Genomic DNA, 12,381 nt, shown 5'->3' with positions numbered 1-12,381 from the left:
AAAGTAAAGACTTGATTAAAAGATGAGTGTCATACGGATTTACTTGTGGTGACTGATCGATGTTTTATAAATTTTATGAAGACCTGTCTTAACTGGGCAAGGTGTGACAAGTAATCGGAAGAGCCACCCTTCTCAGGGGAGAGCCACCCTTCTCAGGGGAGAGCCACCCTTCTCAGGGGAGAGCCACCCTTCTCAGGGGAGAGCCACCCTTCTCAGGGGAGAGCCACCCTTCTCAGGGGATTTTACTGCTTTTTCTCACGGTTTTGTAAATGGTAGGAGAATCAAAGACCTGAATCTCAGAATGCGTCTCTTTGCGGGGAGCTCAAGGGTTGACCCTCCCGGTTGACCAGAGGCAACACCATTTTCCCTAATCCTAAAGCAATTAGAACTCCTTCAATATGAAGCGAATGTCCATTCAAAACCAGGAAGGCTTTTTGCTGGAAAACAAAGACCCCCACCCTTGAAATTGGCATTTATTTCGTTTTGAAAGATTTCTAAATCCTTTAGGATTTCCAGTGATTGCCAAAATTGTTGTGGATTGTCAACCCTCAACCCCGGCCGACTCCGTAAAATCGTCGTTATTGTTGTGCGATGGTAAACTTTCGTGGCTAATTCCAGAGGTCCTGCACCACGTTTGAGGACATTTAGGCCTTATAGGTTATGTCACAACTTCCCTCTTCATAACCAATCAAGTACAAGCGCACACATTGAATAGGAAAACAAAAACATTCCTAGAGTATAGGCCTAGAAATCTCCATAGCACGCCTATCATTTTAGGGTCTGCTGTTAATCCGCCAGTATTTGATAGACAAATCACCTGCAGCTAATTTCGTGTGGAATAATCTATCCTGTACCAAAGTAATTTTGAAATATGTCATAAGTGGATGAGTCTATTTTGATATACGGGTGGAATGGTTTCAAGTATCGTATTCTTTTATTTAAATTGATAAAATTTCAATCATCTGAAATCAAAAAATATCTTTAAAAGTCCGCGTAGATTTTAGTAAAAAACAACAAGAACGGTTGCATGCGTGATTTCCTAAGTTTGCTACTCTGGATGAAACACCTGGAACCCCTTGGTAAAATTGCGTCACCCAAAAACTTAGAATGTGAGATAGCTTTCAAAAGAAACTTCCCAAAGGGCCATTCGTGTTCCTACATCCCTCGGGCTAACTGCATACCTAACCATCAGTAATCCCAAGCCCTGAACCAACCATGTCCCAGTCAGGCTCCATCGAAGAGATCAAGGATATCAAAGAAATCCCGTCCACCTCCATCGACCCGGTCACTGACAAGATAGACATGATCAACAGGGACCCCAACAATATCAATGGACATCTCACGGTAGGTCACATCACAAGCAACACCACTTTTTTCAATTTAAATGCCTTTTAGAAATGTCTTTAGGCCGTGAAGGCACATGGGCGACTTTACAGTAAACACTATCCTGGTAATTGAGGAAACTTTGCCCCCCAGTGAAAGGAACAGTTGTAATGCGAGTCGCCTGACGAGAGAGCAATTTGTATCATACATTTACCTAGCATCGCCGGGAACCTTCTACCCTCCGTTCACTTGGCGGACGCCTTTACAACTTACCACTTGGCAATAAAGTGGAATAGGTCAGGACTGACTTCAGTTCATCAAAGAAACTGATCACTGAAATATGCAGTGGTATGAACAAGTTGTTTTTGAAAACGTAACTGGATGTGTTTCTGAACCTCTCTGTATTCTTGGCTCATTCCAACTATTGTCGCTGAACGACGCTATAGTCAATTTAAATCAGTCAACTTTGGGGAAAGGTCTGATAGTAATGAGCCTGAACACCAGGAGGCGTGCAGTTGCCAATCTCGGCATATTGAACTGCCCGGCAGATGAAAAAAATCGGACTAATACTAAGAGATAAGGGGCAATTTCATTTTCAGACCCAAATTATCTTTCAAACATTTTTGTCAAGCTAGCTGTTAAAAGATTTTCAAAAATATCGAAAGATTAAAGCCCTTTTAGACAGCACTCCGAGATTCGTCTTCAGTGTCGTAGCGCCATTTCAAGATAACGAAGAAGTAGAACTTGCATGTCATTAAAATTGTATAAAGACATTCCGTTGTCACGTTGTATTACATCCTCGCATACCAGGGTCAGTTGTATTCTCCACTCCTCGCACACAGCTCGGTGCAGAGTGAAAGGCTCTGAAGTTCAGGATCGTCACTTGTATCTTTGGTTCTGCGTTGTGGGGAACACTTACAACGTTACACTGGTTTTCTTAACCATATCTTGTTGCAGTCTCATTGTTCGTTACTTGCTCCAACAAAGATTTAAAGGTCTTCACTGGGGCATTGTGGTTGTGACTTGGTCCTCATAAGACCGATTTAGGATGAATGGAAATGCCATGGACATATGTACATGTATAATCAAACACCAGGAATCACTTTCCGTACAACACTCTCATTAAGTGATTCGTGGGTCTTATCACCCCATGGACGTCGAGGCCATTATAGATCAACGCGGAATATTTTCAGCTTGAATGTTCAATAAATATCGTGATTTAGACAACGTGAGAACATATATTTTTGACGTTAAATAGTTAACAAGCTTAATTCCTAGTAAATAGTATAAAATGTCGTCCGAACTGGCTATGCCTATACGTGAAGCTAAGCCAATTGTACTTTCGATTACAAGTGATGTAACTTCGCTAAAAAGCTATTTGTTGGTATGTGATCAATATTGTCATTGGTCCGATTACTTGTTTACGCGTTGCTAGGCCGCCATTGAGCACAACTGAGCAAATACCTCGCATGCTAAGGCCAAGCCTTGTTGCATTTTCGGCAATTTCCTGCGTTTTTGGTATTTATATGAGTTCTGAATTTACTCGAAACTATCGCATACAGAGGTGGACATTTCCGTTACAGCCATGAGAGCCAGGAGTCAGGAGTAATTTTCACGGAGAGAAGAGTAGAAGTGGGGAGCTCATGCTGCTAGTAGGGATCTGGCGCCTTTTGAGCAATTGAGTTCAGCCGGCCAGATATAAGAATCTGATTACAAGATGATGCAATATCGCTGAAACTCACATTTACCGTTCAACGGCAACGTATTTTATAAAGATCGCAATGCCCATTTGTTGTTATCATAAACCTCGTTAAATTCATAACTGCACATACCCCTCACCCCCTGTACATCTGTGAATTTGGAGAACATTTCTCTACTCCATTCCTCTGAAATTGATAACTTCAAGCAACAGGTTTTCAGAGTGAAGTGTTGTTTGGAATGGTCACTGCAAGGAGGGACTCGTGTGTCTGTTGCTGAGGGTGACTTATCTTATTCCTGATATGTTATCGATCAGAAAACGTCATCACTTCTTGTCAGTAGTTTTCGTAATTTGAGAATTTGAAGAAGTTCACCTCTCACCCACTTCAAATTGAGGAGTTTTTCTCAAATTTTGCATTTTTTTCATTTTACACGAAAAAGTACCGGCAATCTACCGGCGTTATGCGTAATTAGAAAAGAATTTATGATTGACGTTCACCGCCGGCAAGTCGGCAGGACGAACTACAGAAAACGTTTCAGATATACATACAAATTTAACAGATATATCGTCAAGTGTCTAAACGTTTGCCAAGGTCTTATTGACAAGAACCAAACAATCTTTACGAAAGTCATTTTCTTTGCCTGAAGCTCGTGGGTCGATCACACAATCCCCCGTAAAACCCTTTTTGGCCCTTTAAAACTGCGCGTGCCTGTGGCGTCCATGGGATGAGTCACTGTGGTAAACAAACCCGAAACATGCGAGTCAATCGAAGTGTTGATGTAACCTGATGTAATCTTTGGTAAACATGAATGAAAGCACGTTAGCGACGAAGTGACATTGGCGTGTGGGAGGGAAAGGGTCCAAGGCTATTTGACTGTAAGCGTATAAACATGGTAAAGGCACAATGAAATATGGCTTTTTGCATAAACGACCACAATATCTCCTTGCCAGGCTCCTTATAAGACCGGCCGTAATGTATAAGCGTGTAGAATGAGTATATTATTGAGTGAACATGTCGTTGAGGGGGAGAGAAAACATGCCATGTTAGACTTGAAAGGAGATCGCCATTGACTGACAGAATTTAGGGCTCAGAATTTAAAAAGTCGCAAATAGTTGAGACAAAATAATTCGCCACCCAATAAAACAATGGATAAGATGATAGAGTCAATATCCTTTATACTCATTCAAAGCGCTTCCAATCGCCAATATGAAAAGTCTTCGGCGAAAAGGGTGTTTTCCCTCCGTCCCGGTGGAAAAGGTTTGCCATCAGCCTTGACTTGGACCACAGCATCAAACACATCCTCAATTATTCATAAGGCCTTATTCTCTCCCGTTACATTCGTCTTAATGAGAATTAGTAACCACCTTTGTTATGAGTACCTAGGTGATATTATTGACCTTAAAAGGCCATTAGAGCCAAAACCGGACGACATCAGAGTGAGAGCCAGTTGCACCAAGAAATCTGAAAGCTGACATATCCTAATAAGATCCTTGTATCAAGCAAACATTTGGAGCACAAAATGGCGCAGGTTTTCACCGAGACGATGGGAAACGCAGACGATTCACCTGAAATGGACAACCGCGACCCGAACAAGATCAACGACCACCTTCAGGTGAGGCTTTCATTATCTAAAACCATGTTGGCCCATTTGGGGAAATATTACATTTTCTTTCGTTCTTTTCCATATTATTGGCTTATCTGATCCAATAGAAAGCCCTTCTCTTGTTGAGAGATTTCTTTTTTTTCTAAAACCAGAAGCTAAAAATGATAAAGAAATAATAAATTATATTAGATTCAATTTAAAACATTTGTCATGTTGCAACTCTAACTAACAAGGCACAACACGGGAAAGCGTGTTTACTGTACAATGGGCTAACATCCAAATTCGTGTCTCAATGTAAAATCTGGGGATTATAACACTATACAAGCCCTTTTTAAAGCCCTTTCTTATGAATGGGCCTGAACCGTATTGGTATGGTGAACGGGGTGTCAATACTTGAAATGGTTAAATACGTATATCCCAACAAGCTTTTCGAGAACAAATTAAGAAATTTAGGCCCATTGAACAGAGGTGGCGTGATTTGGAGACGTTTGGCAAGTTCTATTTTTCAAACCGCTATGTGGCCAAGATGATTAAAGTAGTAGGAGAACTTTTCCCATGGTATTATCGAATAAGAAATAGCAGGCCTTCTTGAAATATTTTACATTTATGAATTCCTTGCATAATGTGTAAATAACCAGATTTAACAATCACTGGGCACGGATTGGAGTATTTAGCTTTTAAAAAAGACTCGTCTAAAAACCTATCATTTACACTGGACACCACATAGACCTTCTAACTTCGTCGTTCGTATGGGTTGGCGGAATCTGCAGATTGACATTACCATATTCATGGGACGCTTTCTTGTTATGATTAATTCAGTTCTTTGCATCCAAAACTCCCTCAAGTTCATAAGAATAAACAGTTCTTACTACCAAGGAACAAATGTATTTAACTCCGATTTACTAAGATCGTTGTTTTAGCAGAAAGAATACCAATAGCATGCAGTAGTACCATGAGTGTGAAATATTGTCAGAGTGTATTGGACACATTAATATCTGAGAGTGGATCACACCTGTAAACCCCTGAACAACTCCAACCCCGGAACAATAGAAACTAACAGCATCAACATAAATATTGTGCTGGTGACCTTGGCAATGGAGTTTGACCTTTATGAGCAGCCTAGAGACAGGGCGACCATTCTGCCCTCAGCCATCAAACAAGATACTCTCTCCTCCCACATTTAGGACTAACTTTAGGATTTAGGCCTAAACATGACATCCTGGAAGATGCCCGAGGGTCCAGACATGGAGAACCGAGACCCTAACAATATCAATGACCATCTTCAGGTGACACGTCAACTCTTTATTCATCTTTTGTTCCATTTCGCTTGCTTTTCTCATATCAGTTTTTTTTCATACAATCTTCTAAAATCTTATCATCAGCTATATGCTATGACATTTTGGATACCAAGAATGGCTGGTAGTGATATAGTACGACCAGCGAAGCTTGATATTTTACCCCTCTGTGCAAATGGCCAATAGCAAAAATATATAAGGCTCGCTTATATATTTTTGCCTATAGCAACTATAATCATGGCTAGATGCTGCTAATGCACCGTGTGCTCAGAGAATTAGCCACCATATAAGCGTGCACACAAAGTTACAATCTTCACGAGAATCTTGCAAAATCTAATATCGAAATTGTAAACCAACATTTCAATATTTTTCATCATTATATTCTCCAGGTGACCTTCGAAGACATCTTCGCGGAGCCCGACCACGCCCATGCCATCGACTGTGTCTGGAAGAACTCCTTCAAATGCTACAACTGCACCAAGTACTGCTGTTACATCGTGCTGACCACCCTGTGCAGCATCATCCTCTCGTTCTGCTGGGCCTGCGAATTCGCCACCATCACCTTCATGCACATCTGGTACGTCACACCCTGCTTCAAGATCGTCGAAATCAACACGTTATGTGCCAAGAAGTTCTACGGCGTCTGTATACATTGTTGGTTCGATCCCTTGTGCGACGCTTGCGGACTTTTGTTTGCAGCCTTCAAGAAGTAGACAATTTCTCGACTCTAGCCGAAGTAGGCCTAGCCATTGACATGGCAACGACAAAGATTGCGGACGGAGTCGCCATGGATGACCTTCACTTGGCAGAGGAGATCTGATTGCCATTGATCATCGCTCACTCGTAATGTTTGAGACAAGCAAGGACATTCTGGCGGCTAACTATGATAAACTCTTTATGTGAAGCATACAGTGGATAGTACAGTCGCCACTCCGTTATTCAGGACCTGTGTAGCACCTACTCGTGTCCTTGTTTCGGCTACTGTTGTTATGTGTATGTCAATCATGGCGGGCTTGTAAGGCCGTATCTTCGATATTAACTTCCATGCGCATTTATGAAACCTTCTCAAAAGTCATTCCAATGAATGTATCGTGCAGCTGATCCCTATTGGATTTATCAGTCCACGAGAGAGTTGATGAGCGATTTCTTTTAAACCAAACGATATCGAGATCACTTGGGGCAGAAGCAAAAACTCTTCGACATTTACCCACATTGACAGGGGTCAACAAGAGAAAGAAAGCGTTGAAAACTCTCTCGTAGATAGTGCCATTGACGTCATAATACATCAATTTATGTACACTTAACAAAGTGATTGTACTCATAAAACTATGTGTTCGTACAGTATTTATTCAAAAAATGTATAAGTGTTAATTTTTTACATGATTCATTATTTTTGATTACATGTATGCTTGTATATTACATAAATTTTCAATCATTACAATAAAACTTTACCTAGCGTATTCAAAACAATAGTGCTTGTATTGTGTTTAGTCATCATAAGAATAGGAAACCCTTTGCTTCTCAACATGGAAGAGGGGTTCAACAAAGGCATTTCTAATCTTCCCAATCACCACTTTCTCAGGAAGGTTGACCACTTCCTGTTGCCTTATCCAATCAGAGGATGTAAGTCTTGTTTCTACGGTGCTGTCTTCATTATTTAACCAATCACAATGAAGGGAATAATGAGACCTCCAGTTCATATTTTCCCTGAGGAAGGTGAAGACTGGTATGAATTAAGCTGGGCAGGTTTGAACTTGTCAATGTGGAAAGTCAAGGCTTTACGACTACAACCTCCAACTTTACTACCGTTCCTGAAATACACTCTTGGTGTGGGTGTGTACGTATATTGGAAAATGGCATATGAACGTTTCGATAAAGGACACTTCCATATTTTACCTCTTCTTCTAATAGGTGAGCTTCGAAGATGTGTTCGGTGAGCCCGACCACGCCCACAGCATCGACTGTGTCTGGAGGAACTCCTACAAATGTTTCACGTGCACCAAGTCATGTTGCTACATGGTCCTCACCACCCTGTGCAGCATCATCACCGCCTTCTGCTGGGCCTGCGAGTTCGCCGTGGTCACCTTCACTCATGTATGGGCTGTTGCTCCATGCTTCAAGTAAGTACGGCACCCAACGCCTACGTCCATCTCCACCCATTGGCCAGATATGCAGCCATCGCATCACAAAATAAGTAAAAACGAACGCAACAGAAGTTCAGAACAGGTTGGGCGACGTCCTCGTGTCATCATGATTATGATCGTTATCTAAGATGCAATTGATTGAGACATGGCACCATCCGCAGAACTGCTCATTATATGAGATTCCGAAAGACAGCTCTTTAAACCTAATCCATTCTATCTTGTTGTCTTTCAGATGGATTGAAATGAACATGCTGTGCTGCAAGAGGTTCTACGGGATCTGGATTCACTGCCTGTGTGACCCGGTCTGGGAGGCTTGTGGCATGATGTTCGCCGCCTTCAAGAAATAGGCACACTGAATCGTGTTCAATCATTGTATACTTGTCTTACGTAGACCTTTTTTGTTTTTTTTCTCAAAGCGGAGGAATCTGAATCGGTTGGTTTCAGATGTCTCATTCAGGTAGCTTTCTGGTGCATTGAACGGTAACGTATTGCATGAAGTACTATGAGAATCTCTACCTGTGGTGCTGCAGCAGGAAATGGCAAGACAGTCTGTCCCATCCTTACTACTAATAGGGAACGCTCCCTCTTTAACAGATTCCTCTCTTTTGTTTTGAGAAATATCTAATTCTGCTTCGCTTTGACTTAGCTTTCGGTAAATCTATATGGGCCGAATTTACAAAGGGTGTTTAGCTTAAAACAGCGTTTAATGTCTGAATAGACAGAGTCAGGGCCTTGCAGGGTTTCTTCATGAAAACCGCATTAGGCCCTGAAACTGATTATGTAGAATTTACACGCGTCTAACTCTTGAACACCCTTCGTAAATTCGGCCCATGTATAGAATTAGTTTAATTCGCTCGTCCGACCAAAGTGCAATGCTCGTTATGGAAAAGAAAGGTTAATAAAATACCAGTACGAATAGCAAATCCCCAAAATAAACGACTTCCTTTAATCACTGTCTAGGTTTCTCGCTCGGCGGTTGATACATTTGCACACTGAGATTTTCATTTGACAAACTCGGACCTTAGAGTAACCAACCTGGACGAAATGCGACGAGGTGAGGAGGAAGAATATATAAAGATACAAAACAACTTGTGTTGAGCAGAGTCAGATTTACATTGTGTGTCTGCATCCAACACAAACTGCTCAGACTTCAACTGATCAACATTGGTCCGTATTGTTTGGGCCAAGGTAACTATGTTGATGGGGCAGTTGACGACCGTGGAGTGTTCATCAATGAGCGGAAATATACATGTCACAACTAAAGGTTCGAACCCGGGAGTCTATCTTACTGTGTAAGACTTGACCCCCATCCGCCCATTCCATATGGCTTTTCAAGAAATAAACGGATCAATATTGAAAAATAAATCTGCCTGCATGTACAAAAAAGTTCCCAACAAGATCTGACACATGTAAATATTAATCTCCTCCCTTTAAATAGCTTCAAATCCCTCCTTCTAATCGCCCGATAATCCGGTATAGGGCCTAGTTTGCCTAAAATTCAACAAAGTATAAACAAATGGCTTAGCGTTGCCCTTGGCGATGCTTCATCAGCACATACCCACAGTCATATAAACCTAAACCCCTGAGCCACTGAGTCGTCATTCACCACTGCCAGCCGGAAGGAAACTTACACCCCTTTATCGCTTTGCTGCCGAAATAAACTAACAGAATGGCTGACGGACCCGATATGGAGAATCGCGACCCTAACAACATCAACGACCATCTACAGGTAAGTTTCTCTCCATTGAATTTTTATCTACTAATGTCTGGAAGCTATAGAATATTTGTGAGGTATCATTTGGCTGCCGGTGAATCTAGGCTGACTACAGAGAATATTATACTGTTTTATTTGCTTATCTGTTCAAAAGCTTTTCCCTTATGGGAGGTCTTTACTTTAAACAGACACTACTCCTGTTTGATGCATGGTTATCACACTGCCCTGAAAATGTGTCTGCACACCTAGCACGTGAAATTCTGTAGACATTTGGGAGAAACTCCTATAATCCTTGTATCTCAGTGTCGTGTAACTGATATGTTACATTTGCAACACCCTCTCAAATGCCGACATTTGCATTTGCAGAGGTGAATTCAATAACCTATCGCCAAAACTCTCCTTTCAAATCAGTAGCTTCTAGTGCCCGCCAGCTGCTTTAAAATGGTAACTGCCTCCTCTGACGCTGGTATAGAACAGAGCACTGTACCCTATCTTACCAACAAACGTATCAATTTACTCTATCTTATTTCAGGTCGCATTCGAAGATGTGTTCGCCGAGCCCGACCACGCCCACAGTCTCGACTGCGTGTGGAGGAACTCCTACAAGTGCTTCAACTGCACCAAGAACTGCTGCTACCTCGCCCTCACTACCCTCTGCAGTATCTTCGTCGCCTTCTGCTGGGCCTGCGAGTTTGCCACACTCACTTTCTACCACGTCTGGTACGTCACGCCATGCTTCAAGGTCTGCGAAATCGAGCTCGGCTGCTGCAAGAAATTCTACTCGCTGTGCATGAGGTGTGCATTGGATCCTCTTTGTGAAGCATGTGGCTTGTTGTTCAGTGCATTCAAGAAATGATGGACTTGATGACAAACTGAGTGGAGAACACTGTGAACTCTTCTGTGGATTTCCATGAGTGGGGAATAGTCTGACCTTGACATCACCTTCAGACATTTTCTGAGCAGTCTACTCATTTGCTCTTAAGACAAATTTGATATTGGCGGAGAGATACACATGGACTTGCCTTCGTACTGGGGTTTCGGACAATTAGCCTCATAATCTTATGATGATTTTTATGTGGATTAAAATGTTATTCGTTCGACATTGTCAAAGAGTGATCGTGACGAAGTACAATATTTATTCTCATTGAAAATTATATCATATTTATGTATACATTATTTATTTTTTATATACTTCGATGAAAAGACACATTTTTACAAATTTTGACTCATTGCTTTATTCGGTGTTTAATCCCATCTGTTCGGAAATAATGGTATATTTTTGGTGTTATCTCCTTGTTGCTAGTTCTGGGCTGGTGGTCCAAAACATTAGGTCATATACTTTTTGTGAGGGCTGTCGGTTATAAAACTCGGATACAATGTTAAACCATTTTGCTTTTTCTAAGAAGTAGCTAACTTCTAAGGAATAACGCTATAACTGACGATCAACAGCCTCTATAAAACCAGTGCATGCAAGACGGTCACTTGCCGACCTATGGACACCACCCAGGTGAGAATGTGTACAGCACCGTGGCGAGACCAACCAAACCGTGACGACAGTTGTCAGTGAACAAGCCCTCGCCCCAACAAAAAGTTGATTGACCCGTAATTGCATTAATAACTGGTCACAGTGGTCGTCTCATGTAATGCACATCAGTTAATTAATAATAGAAGTCGAAAGCTCCGACCAGTGTGCGAGCGCGTTGTCGCTGCAGACGCGTGGCTGCGCTTCGCAAGCGGTGCCGTGTCGGGCAGGGTCATACCTCGATATATTAGTCAGGGGGAAGCGGAGACTCCCTACTATGACACAGTGCAACCGTCTAACCCCCGAGGCCATCAAGGCTTCCATGATAGACCGGGATTTTCGTTGTTCAAGTCGTCGCCATATTGAAGAAGCGCCATGATTGTGACGAGGTCACGCTGGCGGAAGGGTAATTCGGTACAAAAAGTTCCAAGCTAATCGTATAATTCAACATTGCGAGAGTTTTTTCTTGATATATCGTATTTATATAGCTCGGTGATATGATAGATAATGTTTGCAGTTGATTTTAATGTTTGAATGGCTTTCTCAAAAAGGTTTTTAGAAGCGAGGTCAACAGGGTCAAAAGAAATAGTCTTTGGCGCCAATGATGTCAGCAATAGCGAATTTGAATTAAGATTCGAGTCGATTCTTTTGGAGTCAGAAGTGCGCAAGCACACGGCAATCGTATTTATCAGCATAGCTAAATGGGCAGAGATCTCAGATCTCAACTTTCGGCCGTCAGACAACTTTAACCAGCTGATTAACAGACGATTTCACTGATGACTGACGGTTTGACAGTTTGTCATCCTGTCTCGCGGGATTTGTATAAATCTTCGGTTTGGAGAGAACACTGGGGAGAAGCAAATACGGAACCTCTGGATTTCAGAATGATAAAATGCATAATGGATCATGTGTACAGAAAAGCGACCGTCGTTCCAGTACAAGAAATGAATGACTTTGAGACATTCATTAAAAGCACTTCGTTGAGTGTAGATGGTTAACGAAGAAGAAGTTTACATCCTTTGAGTTAACTCACGATATAATAGTGTTTCGACTCCGTTACCATGGTTACTCAAGCATGTC

General features: G+C 41.8%; 2 protein-coding genes across 2 annotated transcripts; both read left to right on the top strand.

Moving 5' to 3' along the window:
- Positions 1-1,180: 1,180 nt before the first annotated feature.
- LOC135491385 (caveolin-1-like) lies at positions 1,181-8,723 on the top strand. Its single transcript, XM_064777222.1, has 3 exons — positions 1,181-1,344; positions 7,833-8,041; positions 8,298-8,723. Exons 1-3 carry the CDS (start codon positions 1,216-1,218, stop codon positions 8,410-8,412), a joined length of 453 nt encoding a protein of 150 aa, XP_064633292.1. The 5' UTR covers positions 1,181-1,215; the 3' UTR covers positions 8,413-8,723.
- A 958-nt stretch (positions 8,724-9,681) lies between these two features.
- On the top strand, positions 9,682-10,961 carry LOC135491457 (caveolin-3-like). Its single transcript, XM_064777352.1, has 2 exons — positions 9,682-9,794; positions 10,312-10,961. The coding sequence occupies exons 1-2, from the start codon at positions 9,735-9,737 to the stop codon at positions 10,633-10,635; spliced, it is 384 nt and encodes a 127-aa protein (XP_064633422.1). The 5' UTR covers positions 9,682-9,734; the 3' UTR covers positions 10,636-10,961.
- The last annotated feature ends 1,420 nt before the right edge of the window (positions 10,962-12,381 follow it).

The sequence above is a fragment of the Lineus longissimus genome, chromosome 7 (assembly GCF_910592395.1).
Source record: "Lineus longissimus chromosome 7, tnLinLong1.2, whole genome shotgun sequence".
In the NCBI taxonomy this organism is placed as follows: domain Eukaryota; kingdom Metazoa; phylum Nemertea; class Pilidiophora; order Heteronemertea; family Lineidae; genus Lineus; species Lineus longissimus.
Note: the sequence above shows the minus strand (reverse complement) of the source record. Positions and strands in the feature narration are given on the sequence as shown.